At 44.8% G+C, this 23885-nt stretch overlaps 1 protein-coding gene across 15 annotated transcripts in view; it reads right to left on the bottom strand.

Annotated features, from left to right (window-relative positions):
• Window positions 1–10016: 10016 nt before the first annotated feature.
• The window catches only part of TCAIM (T cell activation inhibitor, mitochondrial), a 70270-nt gene continuing 56401 nt past the window's right edge, over window positions 10017–23885 (bottom strand). For all 15 annotated transcript variants that reach the window (XM_026496627.4, XM_026496625.4, XM_026496635.4 and 12 more), the window contains one exon: window positions 10017–11718. In XM_026496627.4, the coding sequence (XP_026352412.1) occupies window positions 11478–11718 (241 nt within the window). In that variant the 3' untranslated portion in view covers window positions 10017–11477. The remainder of the gene's footprint in view (window positions 11719–23885) is intronic.

Genomic DNA, 23885 nt, shown 5'->3' with positions numbered 1-23885 from the left:
TGATTTGTTTCTTTGCTTAATCCATTCTCATTGTCATTGCCTCCAGTCAGTTTTGCATCTCAGTTTTAGCATTTTTAATTTTAGCCTGACTAGTTTTTAGCTCTTTTATCTCTGCAGTAAGGGATTCTCTAGTGTCTGCTATGCTTTTCTCAAGCCTGACTAGTATCCTTATGACTCTTGTTTTAAATTCTGGTTCAGACATCTTACTTATATCTGTTTTGATTAGATCCTTGGCTGTGACCTCTTCCTGTTTTTTTTTCTTTTGGGGTGAATTCTTCTGTCTTGTCATTTTGTATAGGTCACTGTTTTTTGTGTGGTTGTTGGGAAAGCCTGTTATATTCCTGCTTCTGAGAGTAATGGTCATATTAAGAAGAGGTCCTATACTGTCTTGGGCCTGGTGCTTCAGGAGGTGTTTCAGAGTGTGCACTCTGCTGTTGTGTTTTGGCTGCTCCTTCCCTCAGGTCAGTCCTCTGCGGAGTTTCTCCATGCCTGCAGTGGGGGATGTTTGGGCCTTGTCTACTGTGTGGCAAGTTTTTCTAGGTGTGTTTTGGTCTGTTTGTTAAAAGAAGCTAGATCCTGTGTCCCCTAGAGCTGAAGCTTTGCAGCACTCTGTGATCAGCAGACTTGGTGCATGCAAGGAATCTGTGTTAGTCTTTGTGGGGAGTGGCCTGCTGTGCTGATTCTCCGGTGGATTTGCCATAGTGGATATGCATCTGCAGGGTGCAGAGCTTGGTGTAAGGAGGTCCAGCCTCCAGTGGGGGGTGCTGTGATGCTCACTGAGGTCAGGCAGTGCTAATGGGTGGGGGGAAATGGCATCGCCCTGCTCTTTCAACTCCAGATCTGGGAATTTGCACCTCTTTTCAGGAAGCCTTCACAGAAGAGTGAACAATCTCCCCTCTTGTGCCCCCAGCTTCCATCAGATCCCTGCCTTTATCCTGTCTGCATCCGAGCTGTCTGCCTGCCAGGTGGCAAAGTGCTCCTGTATTTTATCTCAGGCACATGTCTGGATTTCAAAACTGCAAATTTTAGGAACCTGCTAGGTGCAGACCCATGCTGATCCTCTTGGGGAAGGTCTTGCCACACTGTGGCATGTGCTGGTTTGTCCCAGAAAAGCAGTTGCATGACTATGTGGTGATTTGGAGTCTATGGTAAAGCACAGCAAAAAGCCAAAGTTTGCCGCCCTCCTCAGGTGTCTCTGTTCCTATACTAGTGAACAGGGCAGCATATTGATGCCCACCAGCTCTGTTGTCCCTGGTGAGGCTGTGCCACCACTCCCAAATGCACTCCAAGAAGGGGAACTGTTTCTCCCAGTGAGACCCAGGGGATCCTCAGACCATGCTGCCTGCTTCCTGTCCTCTGCCCTCCTTCCACCCAGGAGCACTGCTAAGCCTGCCAGACATGACCCTGGTGATGGCTCGGACTTCTACAGACTTTGAGCTATGCTGCTTATAAAAACTTGTGGTATTCAGCCCTCTCCTTTTCCCAGCCAATGGTTTTGGAGAAGAGTTTTCTTGTGCAATCCCCTGCTTGTGCTTTCACTCTTTCTCGCTCTCTTTCTCTTTTGCTACCCCCCACCACCACCGATCAGGGCTTCCTCCCCTCCACAGCACCTGCAATTCTTTTCTCCCCCAAACCAACTCTCTGGAGCAATACCTTCCACGATGTGTCAGTTTTTCTATCTCTAGATATGTGGTGTGCTCTCTTAGTCCTCAGATCGATTTCTTGGGTGTTCAGAATGATTTGATATTTATCTAGCTGTGTTTGAGTGATGAGGCAAGCTTACGGTCCCCCTACTCCTCTGCCATCTTAACTCCTCCTCCCTGGAAGCTCTTAAGTATTCTTTCTAAAGCCCCAAAAGAGGAAACATGGTTTAATAAAGGAGGGAAAGAGAGGGGGAAGTAGGATACAAAAAATTAGAGGAAACTGGCTTTAGACATCTTATCATTTTTCTCTGTAAGGACAGCAAATAGTTGAGATGTGCCCACATACCAAAGAGAATGTCATATATTAGATTTTGACATAACTTGGGTCCTTGACAGTTCTATCAGGTCAAGATTTTTAATACCAGTGCTTATTAATTCACAATGTATGGAAAGGAAGGAAGTGATACCTCCTATATGAAACAAATAATTTCCTCATGAGACTTCTATTTTTTGGTATCTAAAGTCTCCTTAAAATACATAGCCAAATGTTGACTACATGTTTATACAACCAAGTGATTTGGCAGACAACATTTTTATTTACCTAACATATCTATGATTTCTGACTGAAAGTCTTTAACAAACTGTGGAAAGAGCAATGGATATGTCCATATCTGAAGCTAATCCTGGTACTGTGTAAAGGGGTTGATGAGGGAGAAGATTCTCATATTTTACATTAGTTTTAGCTAAAAAATACTTTAGAGAGGCAATTTTTGAGTTTAAATTGTTTTTGGAATCCTTCTCATAGGAATTAGAGCAGATCAATGGATAGTCAGAATTTTGTTTTTCTTTTTGTTGTTTTTTTTCAACATTTATCTTTTTAAAATTGAATTCAATTTAATTAGCATTTAGTGTATTATTAGTTTCAGAGGTAGAATTTAGTGATTCATCAGTTGCATATAACATCCAGTGCTCATCCCATCAAGTGCCCTCTTTAATGCTCACTATCCAGTTCCCCATCCTCCTGCCCACCTCCCCTCCAGCAACCCTCAGTTTATTTCCTATAGTTAAGACTCTCTTATGGTTTGTCTCCTAATCTGTTTTTACCTACATCTTCAAAGGCAAGGGATATCAGATTAAGCAGTGCTTATGGACTGCCCTGCTTTGCTGAGCAGCCCCAAGTAGAGGGGGAGAAGAGAAAAGCCTATTGGATGCCCTGGGCCAATCTAAAAGGACAGCTACTCCATCTCCTGTCAGCATGATGGGCCAGCACCCTGAGACACCCAGTTCAACCTACTGAGTGGCATGGCCCCATGTCAAGGGTGGCCCTAGGTCGGTATCTCCTTAGGTCGGGGGTGGCCCCAGGTCTGTGTAGCCCCAGGTTGGGTTGGCTCCAGGTTGGAGGGGACCCCGCTCATGGCAGCCCCAAGTCAGGGGCTGCTTGGTGAGAATTAAAGGTGAGTCTGGGCTGAAGCAGAATCTCAGCAGATGGCAACACAGAGAATAGGTCTAATTCTTAAGGAGATGAGGCCATGGAGAGGATACGAGGTCTAGGGTGAGCCAAACTCAGCTGAAGAGGGAGTGGATCTATGAGAATTTCCTAACCCAAGAACACCTGGTGTCCACTGTGCTGAAAATGAACTGTCAGAGGAGGACATCTCCCTTGTCTATAAGTTTATGTTCTAGAAAAAATGGATGGTGCTATGGAGCCATGTGATAGGCCTGGCAGAAGTCAGGAACAGTAGATAGGGGAAGGGGAGCTGTCAGAGAGCCCTCTAGGTAGGGTATATGGAACATTATGACAAAGCAGAGTGCAGGAGGGTGAAGTGTATGTGTGTGGCCACATTGGTGAGGCCTGGGGTCACCAGGCGGAATCTAGGCTGGGATAGGGTGGGAAACACTTCACACAACAAAGACCAGGTTGCTAGGAGCCCCCAGCCTTCTAATGCCCTTCTCCTTTCTGAAGCTCCCTCCACAGACACTTCCACCTCAGCACATTTCCATAGGTGAGCTTCAAATCCTTCACACCTTTCTAGTCCCGCAGCTCCTTGTCAGGCCCTAGCTATTCAATCCACTCTTGTGGGAGTCAATGTGGGATGTGCTGACTTGTCCACGGCCTTGTGGACACCAGGGGAGGGTGGGGAAATTCTTTCTGCCTGTTGGCAAATCACAGTTTCACAGGATGCAGGTGTCAGGACCTTGAAAGATGGTTGACCTGGTTGATATGCTAGGTAGTGTACCTTGACATTTCGTAGGGGTGACAGTCATTGTCCATTCTAAAGAAGCAGCAGCAATTAACAAGCTTGACAGAAAGAAAGTAGGAAGAGGCCCCAGACTGGCTAATTAAGGCCCATGCCAAAGGTGGGCTTACTGTGAGTGCAGGATACCTTAGCTTTGCAGTCCATCTCTCCCACCGGTCCTAGAAAAGTGTTCACATGGTGTATGAGTTCCTGTTGCTGCTGTAACAAATGACCACAAAGTTAGTAACTTGGAACAAGAGCCATTTATTATCTCCCACAGCAGTCGGTCTTGAGTCTGGTAAGTGTGGCTTGGTACTGTCTCACAAGATCCACATCAAGGTTCTGTCTACCCTGGCCCTTATCTGGAGGCTCTGGAGGAAAGTCCATTTCCAGCCTCATTCATTTTGTTGACAGAATTTATTTCCTTCTCATGGTTTCTACTTGGCCTGCCATCATCAGGCCACCAATGGTGGCAAGTCTCTCACACTTAGAATCTCTCTTACTTCTCCACCTGCCACATCTCTTGACCTCAATCAGGTAAAGCTCTCTGCTCTTTAATGATCAAGTGATTAGATTGGGGCTCCTGGATAATACAGGATAATCCCTAGTTTAAGATTTGTAATTTTAATTCCATCTGCAAATTTCCGTTTGCCATGTAATGAAACAATCACAAGTTCCAAGGACCAGGGCATGGCCATCTTTGGGGGACCATTTTGCTGACCACACATGGTCACATTTTTGTAAAATTTCAAGGGTGATTTTTTTTTTTTGTCCTCTTTTGTAGAAGACCCAGCATTCTCCATTCTCCTCTTAACCTAAGACAGTGTTTATCAAACTATAGTTCATCAATCATTGTTGCTTTCTTAAAATATGAGTTTAAGGAGTAGCAACTAGCATTTTTGTAAGGAATATAGAAGTGAATTGCATGGAAAATATCAAGACTGTTGCACATAACCATCTAAGTTCTATGAAATTGTTAGTATCCATCCATACACACATACATATGCACTTGTGCACACGCGCGTGCACACACACACACACACACTTCTGAACTAGGTCAGGATTTAAAGTATACTTCTCAGTATACTTGGTTAAGTCTTAAAAATTTGAAAAGACATTTTTTTAAAAAGATGCTAAAATTCATCTAGAGCCTCCAGTAGGGCCTGCTTCTGGTCCTGGGAGGATTTTTGAAGCATTTGGGAAGGCATCTGTCTCCCTGACAGAATCCTGACACAGGCTGTCTAGTCCTAGCCCAGAGGTCGGTGGCTCCCTTTGACCCTGGTTGTGTAGAGGGAGCCTTCTGCCCCTGCTGTGGACAACTGAAGATGCATATATGTTGTCTCAATTTTCTCCCTTGTAGCTATGTCTAAGAGTCTGTTTGGACAGGGGAAGAAACCTCTAGATACATTTTTCTGGGTAAACGAGATAACTGGAGAAATCACCTACCCCCCACTGAAGGCAGATGCACCTGAAGCTTCTCCAGCTCCTCTGGAGAAGCCCCAAGAGAGGCCCAGATCTCAGCATGGGAGCATGCAGGGGGCTCCTCTCAGTGCTCAGGGCCCGTCCAGCACACCTGCACAGAAGGTGGCCCTTCCACCTCCTCCTAAGGCTTCACTGAAAGACTCTGGCTCAAGGTACTTCCTCCCATCTACAGCAACCCATGGCCTGGCTAAGGCTGGACCGAGGAGCACTCTGCCGTTTTCAACAATTCCCGTCACCATCTCACCACCAGGACATGCTCCACCAACATGTGGTCCCCTTGGACAAGTCCCTCTGTCCCCAGTGCCTTCCTTTCCTCCCAGCCCTTCTGCCCCCTGGGCCTTCACCTGCAAGCTGAAAAATGTCCTTACTGGGAATAACCGATTTTCCTTTTGAACTTGAAAGTATTTGTGTGGCCACACCTTCCTGAGTGGCCTGCCAGCTGTATACCTTCATGCTTACGTCGATGATGCTTCTGCCTCCCCTGGAAGCACACAGAACTCTGAGCAGAGTTCTTAGAAGAACACACCAAATGCTTTCAAACCCCATATAAATTTAACTTAGATTTTGACACATAATGTTTTCTAGACCTTCTTTTACCTCCCAAGCCACCTTGGTATTTTGCTCTTAAGTTTTTGGAGTTCGAGAATTTGGTTCCGATGTCGGTAGCAGAGCAGTATGTTTGGTTCCCAGCCAGAGCCAGAAGGATACCTCTCTGGTTGAGGCAGGAACAAGCCAGGATGAGTGGGACCCGCAGGCCTCTGTGCCCAGCCCAGGGGGCAGCACTCAGGGCTGTCCTGGGTCCTGAGCAGGGGCTAGAGCCTTGCCGGGAGCGCTCTTTGAGGCAACCTGAGCCTGAGAGAGCCTTTGGGCAGACAACCCTTCTAGCTCTGCCTTCCCTGGTGGTTAGGCTTCAGATGATGCTTTGGTGGGACAATGGGCAGCCACTCGACCCTCCAGGAATGGAGTGACTGGTTCAGTCATGCTGGGCTGGAGGCGGTAAGTAGGGGCTTGGAAACACTGTCTCAGCCTGAGGATCCCAGGAAATCCCCCTTCTTGGGTGTGAGGAGCAGAGGCCTGTGGTCCAGCCTTGATTCTGTAGCCAATGTGTCCAGTGACCCAGTCAGAACCCTACCTCTCTTGGCCTCAGTTTCCTCCCCCCACACCCCCGCACAGTATAAGGGTGAGCAAGCTTGTCTGCCAGGCCTGCTCAACTTCATTGTCTGTATCTATGTTACCAGGCACCAGGGATGGGTGAGGCCCTGGGTACACCAGGTGGCAGGAGGCCAGGCACTCACAGTGTGGAGAGGGCCACCAGGCCCAGCAGGGGCCATGTGTTCTGGGCCTATGGCTGGAGCAGTTCTCTGCCGGACGCCATCATACTCATACTTCTGACCATGTAGCCTCCAGAACCAGCAGGACGGGCTCCGGCCTCCTGCAATGCCCATCCAGTGTGCTCTACTGAAAAAGTTTACCGTGGTGCTCACTCTGGAGGGGAGAAGCTTACGGGACTCTGTCTGGTATTGCAGAGCACGTAGGAAGGGTGGGTTGACACTGAGCCCCGGCAAGTGGGTAACTGGCACAGAGGGCCGAGAACACAGCTCTAACCTGGAACCCAGCAGCCCAGGGAGAGAAGAGAAGCATGTGCACAGAAAAGCTCACTGCAGGCGAATTAGAAAAGCGAGAGGCTGGAACCAATTCAACCAACCAGTGAATAGGCTACAGCCTGCTGGTTGGTTTGACTCCGATGCCTCTGCGGGCACCTGTAGAAACCCTGTGGAGTACTTTGCAAAGCATACATGTCGGGCCCTTCGTGCAGAGGCTCTCCTGCGGTGCACACCCTGGCGTCTGCTGTGACAGGGCTGTACAAGGTCTTAGACATTGCTGTGCTAAGGCCGGAGGTCAAGGGCACGTAGGAAGTGGAAGCAGAGCAGGAGCCAGGTGCAGGACCCCGACCCCAGCCTCCAGCCGGGACTCCTTCACATCCCAGCGCGCTTCTGTCTGGAGCTCCTTCTCAAACACGGACGTGGCAGCAGGAGTCCGGCTTCAAGTGGAAATCAGCGCCCCCACCGGGGGCTCATTGCCCCCCACCCCCACGTGCGTGGGAATCCCTTCACGGCCTCTCCCCATCCAGGACCCGTTTGGGGACACAGTGAAGAAGCTCATGGACCGAATCCACGACTTCCTGGAGATGCCCGAGTTGAGCCAGGACTATGAGACGCAGAATTATGAGCAGCAAGTGGTAGAGCTGAGCCAGGCTGCATGCAGCCGAGGCCGGCCTCCAGCAGCGCCGGACGTGTGCTCTCCACCTGCGGCGCTATAAGGACGGGCTGCTCGTCCACGACACGGTCCGTGCTGTGGACGCCCTGGACTTGCCGGATTTCTATGACAGGGAGCGCACCACGAAGACCCAGGTCCTGCAGGCCGAGCGCTGGCTGCTGGTGCTGTTCGATGATTACAAAAATGAGCTGGCCCACCTGGCAACATGCAGCCTGGAGAACCCCAAACTGGAGATGTTAGAACAGATCCTGAGGGAGCAGTTTGGGAGCAACGACAGCCCCCGGGGCATCATCTTCACCCGAACCCGCCAGAGCACTCCCTCCCTCCTGCTTTGGCTCCGGCAGCAGCCGGGCCTGCAGACCGTGGACGTCAGGGCTGACCTGCTGATTGGGGCAGGGACCAGCAGCCAGAACACCCACATGACCCAGAGAGACCAGCAAGAAGTGATCCGGAAGTTCCGGGTTGGCACCCTGCACCTCCTGGTGGCCTCAAGTGTGGCCAAAGAGAGACCGGACATCCCCCAGTGCAATGTGGTGGTGTGCTACAGGCTCCTGACCGAGATCTCCATGGTCCAGGCCAGGGCCGTGCCCGGGCTGGTCAGAGTATATACTCAATCGTGGCGCCCCAAGGCAGTCGGGAGCTGCGGCGGGAGCTGACCAACGAGGCGCTGGAGACATTGATGGAGCGGGCGTGGCTGCCGTGCAGAAGATGGACCAGGCCGAGTAGAGGCTGGTAGGCTAAGTAGAGGCTGGAATCCCAGGAAACTCTAACTTTGGGAAGGTTAGTGGATATGAAATAATGCTCAGGTAGGAAGAGAGAGTGTGTACCTTACCAGGGTCTCAGGTGGAACTGGCATGTTGCCCACAGATGGTGGGTTCTTCCCTCTGCAAGTCATTCAAGGGCAGCCCACAACAAATGGGGTTTGCAATGGTGACCCCAAATCACTAGTACAGTGGATTGAATCATGTCCCTAAAGGATATGTTCACGTCCTAACCACTGGGACCTGTGAATGTGACATTCTATAGCAACGAGCGTGATTAAGTAATGGGTCTTGAGAGGAGGGGCTCATCCTAAATTATCCACTAGGCCCTATGCCTATCCACATGCATTCTTCAAACAGGGTGAGTTCTGAGACAGACAGAGGACACAGAGAATAAGAGGCAGCGATGTGACCACAGAGGCAGAGATTGGAGTGATGTGGCCACAAGCCAGGAACACTGGCAGCCAGCAGAGCCTGGAAGAAGCAAAGAAAAGAATGTCCCCTTGGGCCTCTGGAGGGAGCATGGTCCCACTGACACCTTGACTTTGGACTTCTGGTTTCAAGACTGTGAGGGAATGCGTTTGTGTTAAGCCCCCCGGTTTGTAATTTGTGTCAGCCCCAAGAAACATACCAAACACAGGCTCTTGTCTGCTCTGTCTCTGCTGTGTTCCCAGTGCCTAGGACAAGGCCTGCATAGAGCCGGTGCCTCCTAAGTGTTTGCTCAATCACTAACAAGAAAAAGATCTTAGGAAATCCCTCAGTAAAGATTTTACTCTTGAAAAATCCTGCATTTTGGGTGGGGGTGGAAGTGAGGCACAGGCTGCTGTCCATACAGATCATTTGCCCCTCCGCCCACCACACGGCCTGTCCTGCTGCCTTGGAAGTCTCTGGCTCATGCGTGCTGGTACCAGGTCTGGGCCAGTGCCCATGGTATTGACAGAGGTGATGAAAAATGAACAGCCTCCAAAAGATTCTGAGGGTGAAATCTGTTGGCCTTCTCCATTGTGGGCCACACAACGTGAGTGCTGAACCGGTTTCCTCCACATTAGCTGCTGTGATGAACTTTGGGGCAGAAGTGTGCAAATGTTGCTCTAAGAACGATGCCCATAGGCACCTGTGGGGTCCCAGAGCCCAGGCTGCTGCCAGGCCTCAGGGGGAGCAGGGTTGCCCCGCCTCCTGACACAGCCCCGACCCCCTTGCTTCACCTATCCATTTCTCAATGTCCACCATCCTCTCATTAGCTCAGGTGGGCTGCCTAGACCTGGAGGTCTTTAAGAAATAAAGGAGGACATAGGGCCTGGGGGGACCTGTCCTGCAGACAGATGTGGCTTTGGACCTATGCCTCCCTGACTGGACAGCCTGGGCTCAGGGCCTTCTTCTTCCTTGGGAGAGGTCTGGCCTGGGTCTGGGACTCAGGTCCCTTTGGAGACCATTTCTGACCCACGGCTTTATAGTTGGGTGGGTCTGATCCTGTGCCAGTTTTCAGTGGTGGCACAGAGTTTTCCCTTTTATGTTAGATTGGGAGAGGAGGTCAAATAGGCCATCAATTTTTTGTAACTTCCTATTACGTCACAATAGTTGTAGAACTATTAATAAGTGAATAACAAGAAAAACAATCTGATTAAGTATTATTTATTATATTATTAACAACAATCAGTTCTGAGACAAAGTCCAATTCAAAACAATACTATGGATTCTATTATTAGTTGATTTTAGAAATGGCATAATCCAAACCTTATTTCAGTAAGTTTTCTTATGTACTCTTTAAGGAAGGAATTTTTCACCCCCATCATTTGGCTCTGGAAAATCTTTATAGGCAACATTTTTACATTATAAAAAAGAAATAAAAAAACCAAAAAACCTCAATATAGTTGTTACTGAAGGTTTGAAGAGAAAAATTACAAGTCACTATTTCTTTTGAACATATATTTGAATTTGAATTTAAACAGTTTAAATAACAGTGTTTTAGATAAATTTGAAATGTACTTCAAGAATGGCTGTTAACAGCTCCTTTTCTTTCTGATGCACTGTAGGAAAAAAATTCCTTTCCCATTTCTTCAGCAGTAGGGGCTACAAAAATGGTGTCCCGAATTAGGATTTGCCTTATCCTCCTTGAGAAATGAGCCAAAGAGGTTTTGGATCTGGTGAAATATATTATCTGAAAGGAAACACCTGTGGAGAGAAGGCCCTGTGTCTCCCCCGTGTCCCTGGGGGCTGAGCTGTGCTGTGGCCTCAGGGAGTCCACACAACCATGCACAAGGGGCAGCTCAAAGGGGCCTCACCCCATGTGCAAAACACTGGTAGGAACAGGAAGACCGGGGTTGCGGGGGTGACAGAAATCCTGAATGGCCTGAACCATTTTACACTCCCTACTTGCTAGAACTCTTGGGGAAACAAGCAAGGGTTTTTCTAGATAGTTTCTCCACAAAAACAAATGAGTCACCTCACTGATTCAAAGATATTTACTGTCTGTTAGTGCCATGCTACCAACAGTTATAATATTTTAATGGGTAGGAAAACTTATGGATTTAAACCTAAATTTTCTGTCACAAAGATGTTTTAACAAACTGGTATCAGACTGCTTATGACAATGTCAATACTATACATACATCCAATTGCTTTTTTCCCCTTCTCTTTCTCTCAGGAAAAATCTGGTTATCTAATTTTTGCTACCCATCGGTCTCCCCTACTGGCTGCAAAATACACGTTTGTGCTGACACGCGCGATGTGACTATAAAGTCGCATGTTGAGTGAGTTGCTGAATGAGACCTGCTTACACCTACCCACACTCACTCATATAAATATAGATATCCTTAACTCTGTAGAATCCCTCATTTACATACTGCTAAAAATATGTTCTTTCACTAACATCTTTTTACCCAATCTTGCCAGATAAGAAACACCATAAAACTGGGAGATAAAACCTTTTAAAACAAGTGTTGTAGCAGAAATTAATTTTTTAAAAAGTTCTACAAACTTTGTTCTTGTAATATGTAAATAATACTGTTATATCAAATTGTGGATTTAAATAAGTTTAACAGTTTCTTATCTCTTCAAAAATAATACAGATTTCTGTGTTACTTAATGGCTTCTCCATCCTTCCAATTCCAAGGAATACAAAGGTCTCCATCTTGCATAACAGAATAAAAATGTGAAATGCAGAGATGCATCCCTTGTAGGTAAGGCAGTGACTGTTCTAGAAGCCTCTTACAACAATCCACCATTTGTATGCTAGAAACGCTGGGCTCCTTATAAAACTTTTCCAGAGAAAATTTCTTCGTTGATGCCTGTATCAATTCATTTTCAATAACCTTTAACCTGTTATATTGAAAATAAACATAATATTGCCACAAGCTATCACCAAATAAAAGAACATAAAATGTAGATATAATTTTATATATTGGGGCTCTTTCTTTCAAGATTTTATTTAAATTCAAGTTAGTTCACATATAGTGTAGTGTTAGTTTCAGAGGTGGAGCTCAGTGGTTCATCAGTTGCGTGTAACACCCAGCGCTCATTCCATCACGTGCCCTCCTTAATGCCCACCACCCAGTTACCCCATCCCCCCACCTACTTCCCCTCCAGCAACCCTCAGTTTGTTCCCTATAGTTAAGAGTCTCTTACAGTTTGTCTCCCTTTCTGTCTTTATCTTATTTTTCCTTCCTTTCCCCATGTTCATCTGTTTTGTTTCTTAAATTCCACGTATGAGTGAGATCATATGGTATGTGTCTCTTTCTGACTCACTTACTTCCCTTAGCATAATACCCTCTCGTTCCATCCATGTCATTGAAATGGCAAGATTTCATTCTTACCTATGGCTGAGTAATATTCTACTTTATCCATTCATCTGTTGATGGACATCTGGGCTCTTTCCATATTTTGGCTATTGTGGACATTGCTGCTACAAACACTGGAGCCTAACTTTCTACTCTCGACACTGAAAATGGTATCCACAAAGGGTAAATGACATACTTAGAAGACATGTCAATAGTTCTTGTGCATGTATCTCTGAAAATATTTGTTAAATCTTTTAGCAGCAATGGGTAAAAATAATTAAGACATAATTTCAAAAGTTCTTATCTTGCCTCACTGAGCAGCTGTCAGTGACCAAAGAAAGCAGAAAGCTGAGTGTAAAAGCCCTAGTTTTAGGAACCACATACAGTCTGACCCTTGGGCAGTAATGACTTCTAGAGACTCCCAAACACCCAGCAGGCTCACACAAGACCAGGCACCTGGGGAGGAGGCATCTCCCCTCTGCTCTCTTCTATGCCCATCAGCTCCCTTTCTGTTCCCTCCCCTTGGCCTGTGGGCTACCATGTCTCTTGTTCCATTAAGGACTTGAGTGAAGGCCTACAAAGCAGACAACTCAAGGCAGAACTCAGTATCTTAAATACATTCTCCCACAGGTGGCCAATGTTTATGGGTATATCTTGGTAAACAGATTCAATCCTCCAAATCTTGGGATGTGTGAAAGAGGCCTCCACCTTGAGGGGTGTGCAGACCAGCACATACATCTTTTGGGAAGCCCATGCAGTAAGGTGAGTAAAGCAAAACTGCCACAGTCAAGGGTTCCCAAAGAAGTTTAATTTAAGTATTGCATTGGTTAAAAATACCCAAATAACCTCTATTTACCCACTCTAAATATCCACATAAAGCAAAAAAGTACCATGAAATATCCATAAGCTGGAAAAATATTTGAAAACAGAAATGGTCATTGTAGTCAGCTGGCAGTCAGGAGCAGGGGTCTGTAATTACTGACTCACTCCCTTCAACAACACCCAGAACGCTTTCTCAGGTGCTGCCAGTTTTTTTTTCTGTAAGATTACTCCTTCTAGACAATGATGCTTAGAGATTCAAGAAGTTGGGCAGCAGTTAGGGTTGACAGGGTTCTCAGAATGTTCCAGTTGGACCTGTACTTATTCTTCCCAGGATTAGACAGGAAGAACCATAGGTACCATCAATAGCAGGGACTGACAAACTTTTTTTTGTAAAGGGCTTTTCTTACTGGCTAAAAAAAAAAAAAAAAATCTGGCTTAGAAATGGGGAGCCTGGGGGTGCCTGGGTGGCTCAGTCGTTAAGTGTCTGCCTTTGGCTCAGGGCGTGATCCCGGCGTTCTGGGATCCAGCCCCACATCAGGCTCCTCCGCTGGGAGCCTGCTCTTCCTCTCCCACTCCCCCTGCTTGTGTTCCCTCTCTCGCTGGCTCTCTCTATCTCTGTCAAATGAATAAATAAAATCTTTAAAAAAAAAAAGAAAACAGAAATGGGGAGCCTGGGAGAGATGGAAAGGATGGTGGAGGGGACCCTATTTCAACCGGTCCCCTGAATTTAGCTGGATATCTACCAAACCAGTCTGAACACCCGTGAAATCAGCCTGAGGTGTAAGAATATATAACTGGATCTCTACAAACAGAATATTTCCGGCCTTGAGGTATATGAAGCATGGAACTGTGATTCTGTGGAGAGATATCAGAAGACAAACAGAAGGGGGAGGGAACCGCCATAAGCTGGCCCCGGGAAGGAGATATAACACCAGAGCGCAAAAGCGTACCACACTGGGGACCAGGCACAGACTCAGAGCAGTAGCAGCAGGGAAAGGACTTTAGAGCAGCCCCCCAGACAGGATCCAGGGGTGGTGGGTGCACATGCCAACCAGATGTGGCTAGCGGTTTTAGAGGTACAGAGGGCAGTGATGTCCCACCTGGGCTCGACCCTTGGGAGTGTTGCTGTGGGGTGCTCAACCAGGGAGAGGTTGTGGTTTTTAGCGCAGACGGAAACGGAGACTGTGTAGTCCTGGAGAGCTCAGTGAAGAGCAGACTGTGATCTCTCTGTTCTGAGACAGGTTTGGTTGTGGTCACTTCTGCTCTCACGGAAGAGATGTGGAAGCCACCTGGGAAAGCCACCAGAGAACAAGAGCCCCCCAAAACCGGTTTTTACTGACACCCGCCACCCTCACGGGGGACAGGGTGACTCTGCCCAAGCAGGGTTGCCTGACTAATAGCAGAGCAGGCACCTCCCCCAGAAGACAGGCTGGAAGAACAAGAGGACGACAACCCTAGGGTCCCTATAAAACAGGTGCATCTTGCTGGGTTCGTGGTTAACACTGTGGACTCTGTACATTCCTTCAACCACCCCCGACAGAATGACTAAGAGGAGGAACCCCCCAAAAGGAAAACAATCAGAGACTGTGGCTGCTGCCACAGACCTAATGGGTATGGGTATAATCAAGATGTCGGAAATAGACTTCAGAGTAATAATTATGAAGGTGATATCTAGGCTTGAGAAAAATATTAGCAACAATATAGAATCTTTAAGGGCAGAAATGAGATCTAATCAGGCCTAACTTAAAAATGCTATGACTGAATGCAGTCTAAACTGGATACTCTGACTGCCAGGGTACACGAGGCAGGAGAATGAATTAGTGACCTAGAAGATGACAGAAAAGAAGGAAACCGAGGAGGCCTGGGAAAAACAGATTAAAGCCCAAGAGATGAGACTGAGAGAGATTAATGACACCATGTAACGTTCCAATGTCAGAATTACTGGGATCCCTGACGGGGTGGAGAGAGAGGTCTAGAAGATTTCTTTGAGAAATCATAGCTGAGAACTTCTCTAATCTGGGGAAGGAAACAAGCATTCGTGTCAAAGAGGCAGAGAGGACCCTTCTCAAGATCAATGAGAATAGACCGACACCCAGACATATAATAGTACAATTTGTAAATCTTAGATCCAAGGAAGCAATCTTGACAGTGGCTAGGGGGAAGGGATTTCTTAGGAACAGAGGGAGGAACATCAGAATAATGTCAGACCTGTCCACAAAGACCCAGTAAGCCAGAAAGGGCTGGCAAAACATATTCAGGGTACTAAATGAGAAGAATATGCAGCCAAGGATACTGTATCCAGCAAGGCTGTCATTCAGAATTGATGGAGAGATAAGGACCTTCCAAGACTGATAGAAACTGAAAGAATATGTGACCACCAAGCCAGCCCTACAAGAAATATTAAGGGGGGTTCTATAAAAGTAAAAAGACTCCAAGAGTGATACAGAACAGAAATTTACAATCTATAGAAACAAAGACTTCACAGGCAGCATGATATCATTAAAATCATATCTCTCAATAATCACTCTCAATGTGAATGGCCTAAATGCTCCCATAATGCCACAGGGTTGCAGATTGGATAAAAAGACATGACCCCTCTATTTGCTGTCTACAAGAGATTCATTCTGAACCTAAAGATACATCCAGACTGAAAGTGAAGGGATGGAAAACCATTTTTAATGCCAATGGACCTCAAAAGAAAGCTGGGGTAGCAATTCTCATATCAGACAGATTAGATTTTAAACTAAAGACTGTAGAGATACAGAAGGACACTATATTATTCTTAAAGGATGTATCCAACAAGTGGATATGACAATTATAAATATCTATGCCCCCAACAGGGGAGCAGGTAGAAAGACAAGCCAACTCTTAACCAGAATAAAGAGACATATAGATAAAAATACATTAATAGTAGGGGACCTCAACACTCCATTATCAGAAATAGATCACCTAAGCAGAAAATCAACAAAGAAACAAGAGCTTTGAATGACATACTGGACCAGATGGACCTCATAAATATATACAGAACACTACACCCCAGAACAACAGAATACTCCTTCTTTTCGAATGCACATGGAACTTTCTCCAGAATAGACCATATACTGGGTCACAAAACAGGTCTCAACCAATACCAAAAGACTGAGATTATTCCCTGCATATTCTCAGACCACAATGCTTTGAAACTGGAACTCAAACATGAGGAAAAATTTGGAAGAAATTAAAACACTTGGAAACTAAGAACCATCCTGCTCAAGAATGATTGGGTAAACCAAGAAATTAAAAATCAGTTGAAACAATTTTTGGAGACCAACGAGAAGGAAAACACATCAGTGCAAAACCTATGGGATGCTGCAAAGGCAGTGCTAAGGGGAAAATACTTAGCCACCAAGCCTCACTCAAAAGAACAGAAAAATCTAAAATCAGTCTTTATGTTCTCACCTCAAGAACTGGAGTTGGAGCAAAAGAACAGGCCTAACCCACACATGAGAAGGCAGTTGATCAAGATTAGAGCAGAGACCAATGAATTAGAAACCAGGAGCACAGTAGAGCAGATCAACAGAACTAGAAGCTGGTTCTTTGAAAGAATAAATAAGATCGATAAGCCACTGGCACGACTTATTCAAAAGAATAGAGAAAGGACCCAAATTAATAAAATTATGAATGAAAGGGGAGAGATCACAACCAACACCAATGAAATAGGAAGGATCATTAGAAACTTTTATCAACAAGTTTATGCCAATAAATTAAACAACCTGGAAGAAATAGATGCCTTCCTGGAAACCTATAAACTACCAAGACTGAAACAGGAAGAAATTGATTATTTAAACAGACTGATTAATTATGAAGAGATTGAAGCAGTGATCAAAAACCTCCCCCAAAAAAAGAGTCCAGGGCCTGACGGATTCCCCGGGGAATTCTATCAAACATTCAAAGAGGAAATAATAGCTATTCTCCTGAAGCTGTTTCAAAAAATAGAAACAAGGAAAACTACCAAACTCATTCTTTGAGGCCAGTATTACCTTGATCCCCAAACCAGGCAAAGACCCCATCAAAAAGGAGAGTTACAGACCGATATCCCTGATGAATATGGATGCCAAAATTCTCAACAAGATCCTAGCTAATAGGATCCAACAGTACATTAAAAGGATAATCCATCATGACCAAGTGGGATTCATCCCTGGGATGCAAGCATGGTTCAATATTCACAAATCGATTAGCATGATACATTATATCAACGAAAAAGTGTCAAGAACCATATGATCCTCTCAATTGATGCAGAAAAGGCATTTGACAAAATACAGCATCCTTTCCTGATTAAAACCCTTCAGAGTGTAGGGATAGAGGGTACATTCCTCAATTTCATAAAAAACATCTATGAAAAGCCTACAGCAAATATCATTCTCAATGGAGAAAAGCTGAAAGGCCTTTCTGTTAAGATCAGGAACACGACATGGATGCCCACTCTTGCCACTATTATTCAACATAGTACTAGAAGTCCTTGCAACAGCAATCAGACAACAAAAAGGGATCAAAGGTATTCATATCAGCAAAGAAGAAGTCAAACTGTCACTCTTCACAGATGACATGATACTCTATATGGAAAACCCAAAAGACTCCACCCCCAAATTACTAGAACTTATAGAGCAATTCAGTAATATGTCGGGATACAAAATCAGTGCTCAGAAATCAGTTGCATTTCTATACACGAACAATGAGACTGAAGAAAGAGAAACTAGGGAATCAATTCCATTTACAATAGCACCAAAAATCATATGATATCTTGGAATTAACTTAACCAGAGATGTAAACTATACTCTATACTTCTATACTCTAGAAACTACAGATCACTCTTGAAAGACATTGATGAAGACACAAAAAGATGGAAAAACATTCCATGCTCATGGATCAGAAGAATAAACATAGTTAAAATGTGTATGCTACCCAGAGCAATCTACACTTTCAATGCTATCCTGATCAAAATACCAATGACTTTTTTCAAAGAATTGGAACAAACAGCCCTTACATTTGTATGGAACCAGAAAAGGCCCCGAATTGCCAAGGAAATGTTGAAAAGGAACAAAAAAGCTGGGGGCATCACGTTGCCTGATTTCAAGCTATACTACAAAGCTGTGATCACAAAGACAGCATGGTACTGGCACAAAAACAGACACATAGACCAATGGAACAGAACAGAGAACCCAGAAATGGACCCTCGGCTCTATGGGCAACTAATCTTTGACAAAGCAGGAAAATACATCCAGTGGAAAAAAGAAACTCTCTTCAATAAATGGTGCTGGGAAAATTGGACAGCTACATGCAAAAGAATGAAACTTGACCACTCTCTCACACCAGACACAAAGATAAACTCCAAATGGATGAAAGACCTTGATGTGAGATAGGAATCCATCAAAATCACAGAGGAGAACATAGGCTGTAACCTCTTTGACATCGGCCACAGCAACTTCTTTCAAGTCACGTCTCCAAAGGCAAGGGAAACAAAAGAAAAAATGAACTTTTGGGACTTCATCAAGATAAAAAGCTTCTGCACAGCCAAGGAAACAGTCAAAAAAACTAAGAGGCAGCCCACGGAATGGGAGAAGACATTTGCAAATGACACTACAGATAAAGGACTGGTATCCAAGATCTACAAAGAACTTCTCAAACTCAATACATGAGAAACAAGTAAACAAATCATAAAATGGGCAGAAGATATGAATAGACACTTTTCCAATGAAGACATACAAATGGCGAACATATACATGAAAAAATGTTCAAAATCATTAGCCATTAGGGAAATTCAAATCAAAACCACATTGAGATACCACCTTACGTGAATTAGAATGGCAATAATTGACAAGGCAAGAAACCTCAATTGCTGGAGAGGATGTGGAGAAAGGGGATCCCTCTTACACTGTGGGAATGCAAGTTGGTACAGCCACTTTGGAAAACAGTGTGGAGGTCCCTTAAAAAGTTAAAAATAGAGCTACCCTGTGATCCAGCAATTGGACTACTGGGTATTTACCCCAAGATACAAATGTAGTGATGAGAAGGGCCATATGCACCCCAATGTTCATAGCAGGTTTTGTCCACAATAGCTAAATTGTGGAAAGAGCCGCGATGCCCTTCAACAGATGACTGGATTAAGAAGATGTGGTTCATATATACAATGGAATATTACTCAGACATCAGAAAGAACGACTACCCAACATTTGCAGCAACATGGACGGGAGTGGAGGATAATATGCTAAGTGAAATAAGTCAAGCAGAGAAAGACAATTATATAGTTTCACTCATTTATGGAATATAAGAAATAGTAGGGAAATGGGTAGGAGAAGGAAGGGAAGAATGAAGGCGGGGGTAAACAGAAGGGGGAATGAACCACGAGAGACTGTGGCTTCTGGGCAACAAACTGAGGGCTTCATAGGGGAGAGGGTGGGGGATTGGGATAGGCCGGCGATGGGTATTAAAGAGGCCATGTATTGCATGGAGCACTGGGTGTTATACGCAAATAATGAATCATGGAACACTACATCAAAAACTAAGGATGTACTGTATGGTGACTAACATAACATAATAAAAAATTATTGATAAAAAAAAAAAGACTGTAGTAAGAGATGCAGAAGGACTCTATATCATTCTTAAAGGGTCTATCCAACAAGAGGATCTAACAATTGTAAATATCTATGCCCCCAACAGGGGAGCAGCCAACTACATAAGCCAACTCTTAACCAAAACAAAGAAATACATTGATAATAATACTTTAATAGTAGGAGACCTCAACATTCCACTCTCAGCAATAGACAGATCAGCTATGCAGAAGATCAACAAAGAAACAAGAGCTTTCAATGACACACTGGACCAGATGGACTTCATAGATATATGTACAGAACACTCCACCCTAAAACAACAGAATACTCATTCTTCTCAAGTGCATATGGAACTTTCTCCAGAACAGACCACATACTGGGTCACAAATCCGGTATCGGCCAATACCAAAATACTGAGATTATTCCCTGCATATTCTCAGACCACAATTCTTTGAAACTGGAACTCAATCACAAGAACAAATTTGCAAGGAATTCAAACACTTGGAAGCTAAGGACCATCCTGCTTAAGAATGTTTGGGTCAACAAGGAAATTAAAGAAGAACTTAAACAATTCATGGAAACCAATGAGAAAGAAAACACATTGGTCCAAAACCTATGGGATACTGCAAAGGAGGTTGTAAGGGGGAAATACATAGCCATCCAAGCCTCTCTCGAAAACTCAGAAAAATCCCGAATACAAAAGCTAACTTTACACCTTAAAGAACTGGAGAAAGAACAACAAATAAAGCCTAAGCCAAGCAGAAGAGAAATAATAAAGATTAGAACACAAATCAATGGATTAGAAACCAGAAATACAGTACAGCAGATCAATGAAACTAGAACCTTGTTGTTTGAAAGAATTAATAAGATTGATAAGCCACGGCCAGACTTATCCAAAAGAAAGGAGAAAGGACCCAAATTAATAAAATCATGAATGAAAAAGGAGAGATCACGACTAACACCAAGGAAATAGAAACAATTCTTAGAAATTACTATCAACAACTATGTGCAAATAAATTAAGCAACCTGGAAGAAATGAATCCATCCTGGAACCCTATAAACTACCAAGACTGAAACAGGAAGAAACTGACAACCTGAATAGACCAATAACCAGTAACAAAATTGAAGCAGTGATCAAAAACCTCCCAAAAAATGAGTCCAGGGCCTGATGGATTCTCAGGGGAATTCTATCAAACATTTAAAGAAGAAATAATACCTATTCTTCTGAAGCTGTTTCAAAAAACAGAAACAGAAAGAAAACTTCCAAACTACTTCTATGAGGCCAGCGTTACCTTGATCCCAAAACCAAAGACCCCATCAAAAAGGAGAATTACTGACCATTATCCCTGATGAATATGGACGCCAAAATTCTCAACAAGATCCTAGCTAATAGGACTCAACAGTACATTAAAAGGATTATCCATCATGACCAAGTGGGATTTATTCCTGGGATGCAAGGGTGGTTCAACATTCACAAATCTATCAGTGTGATATAACACATTAATAAGAGAAGAGACAAAAACCATGTGATCCTCTCAATTGATGCAGAAAAACCATCTCACAAAGTACAACACCCTTTCCTGATTGAAACTCTTCAGAGTGTAGGGACAGAGGGAACATTCCTCAAATTCATAAACACTATCTATGAAAAGCCCACAGTGAATATCATTCTCAATGATATTCCTTAAGATCAGGAACACGACAGGGATGCCCACTCTCGCCATTATTGTTCAACAGAGTTATTAGAAGTCCTAGCTTCAGCAATCAGACAAGAAGAAATAAAAGGCATTCAAACTGGCAAAGAAGAATCTCTCTTCGCAGATGACATGATATTTTATGTGGAAAACCCAAAAGACTCCACCCCCAAATTACCAGAACTCATACAGCAATTCAGTAATGTGGCGGGATACAAAATCAATGCACAGAAATCAGCTGCTTTTCTCTACACTAACAATGTAAGTGTAAAAAGAGAAATTGGGGAATCAATTCCATTTACAATAGCACCAAAAAGCATAAGCTACCTTGGAATAAACCTAACCAAAGAGGTAAAGGATCTATACTCTAGAAACTACAGAACACTTATGAAAGAAAAAAAGACCCAAAAAGATGGAAAAACATTCCATGCTCAGGGATTGGAAGAATAAACATTGTTAAAATGTCTATGCTACCCAGAGCAATCTATTTCTTTCGACGCCATCCCCACCAAAATACCAAAGGCATTTTTCAAAGAGCTGGAACAAACAATCCTAAAATTTGTATGGAATCAGAAAAGACCCCAAATCTCCAAGGAACTGTTGAAAAGGAAAAACAAATCTGGGGGCATCACAATGCTGGATTTCGAGCTGTACTACAAAGCTGTGATCACAAAGACAGCATGGTACTGGCACAAAAACAGACACATAGACCAATGGAACAGAACAGAGAATCCAGAAATGGACCCTCGGCTTTTTGGGCACCTAATCTTTGACAAAGCAGGAAAAAACATCCAATGGAAAAAAGACAGTCTCTTCAACAAATGGTGCTGGGAAAATTGGACAGCTACAAGCAAAAGAATGAAACTTGACCACTCTCTCACACCAGACACAAAGATAAACTCTAAATGGATGAAAGACCTCGATGTGAGACAGGAGTCCATCAAACATAGGCAGTAACCTCTTCGACATGCTAAGAAGTCATGCAGTCTTTGGCGAGTCTACTTGGGACCCAGATATTAGCTTAGAATACTGGTTTTAAACCATCCACCAAGCCAAGGGTCCTGCAGAGGTACTCAGAGGAACCCCATGGGTATGAGTGGCTTCTAGTTCCCTTCCCCTCACCTGAAAGCTTTTATCTCTTTTATAAATTGGGCTTCCACTTGAGAATCCACTTTATAGAGATATGCAGCTAAAAAGTGAAAACCACAGTCTAAGAACACACTTCATCTGCGGAAAGCCAGTAGTCTTAACCACCCCCTAATGATTACAATGAAGGCAACCTTAATAGTGTGGGGAGAACAGAGTGAAGGGAAGGAGAAGGCAAAGGGGAGGAAAAACTCTGGGCCCAGAGTCAGAGGTCTGCAGAGGGATGAAGGCAATGAGTTAGAGGGAAGGTATATTGGGACCAGCAACAAAGTGGCTTCCTCTCCATGGGGAATGAAACAGGGACAAGGGCGCCAGAGCCAGAGCCAGAGCCAGAAAGGGGCTCAGGAAACATGCACGTTAATGAATTCAGCCAATGGATGCTTTCTGAAGGCTGCCTGTGTGCCCTGCACTGATCCTGGGATGGGAGGGAACAGAAGAGACAAAAGTCTCTGTCCTCATGATGCTTACATTCTGTCTGGGGGGCTTAGGCAATAAATAAGTGAGGAAAACAGCTTGTCAGAGACCAGTGGTGTTGAGTGCAAGGGAGCAAGGCAGACCAGTGGCAGTGGAGGGGAGCCACAGGCAAGGGCACTGGTTGCGGCTGTGATCACAGAAGACATCACTGAGAGGGCAGACATGCGCTGAGACCTGAGAGAGGTGAAGGGCAAACCAGGACGACACCAGGAAGAGCCGCTCCAGGGTGCTGGAGGAAGATAAAAGGGCCATCCAGCTGGAGCAAAATGAGTGAGGGGAAAGTCAAGGGGACCCTAGCCTGTAGGCCAGCTCAGCGGGAGTGACAGGCCCTGACGGGACTTCTCACAGGGTGACTCACTCTGGCTGCTCTGATGAGTCACTGTATTGACCTGACTGGTAGCATGGAACTTTCAAAAACTAACCTATGTGAATCTCATTTCTTTTTATTTTACTTCCTCAAAATCTAGCAGAAATACACCAAAGCTACAAAATGGCCATTGAAAAAAACAGAAGCAGCAACTACAGGGTAGCCAACAAAATCATCGGCCCTCACAGTGACACATGGGCCAGAGCTGCTCCCCAGGGTTAGAGCTGACTTACAACAGAGAGAAATCACATCACAAACACGAAGGCTTACCAGCCAGTCAAGAAATGGGACATTCGTGCCATCAGATCTGGCCAACAGAGCGGTCACCAAGTCCACAAGCAAAACAAAGAGATGTAGCTCCTTCACTTATTTTATACACAAAACGATCCTGTTATCTCGTGTCTTTTATGGCTCCTCCATTGCTACCCTTTCTTTCAGAGAAGCAACCGGTGGGGATGGAGGAGTGAATGGGGGGCAAGACAGGAGAAATGCAGAACTGACAGCTCTCCGGCACACTGCTGAACGGTTACCTCAGACCCTCTACCTTCCTGGTTCTGGTCTCTGTCCTCCTCAGTGCAGCCACGTCCTCTGGGCCACTGTGTTCCCTTCAGCGCCCCTG

The sequence above is a fragment of the Ursus arctos genome, unplaced genomic scaffold (genome assembly GCF_023065955.2).
Source record: "Ursus arctos isolate Adak ecotype North America unplaced genomic scaffold, UrsArc2.0 scaffold_20, whole genome shotgun sequence".
Classification (NCBI taxonomy): domain Eukaryota; kingdom Metazoa; phylum Chordata; class Mammalia; order Carnivora; family Ursidae; genus Ursus; species Ursus arctos.
Note: the sequence above shows the minus strand (reverse complement) of the source record. Positions and strands in the feature narration are given on the sequence as shown.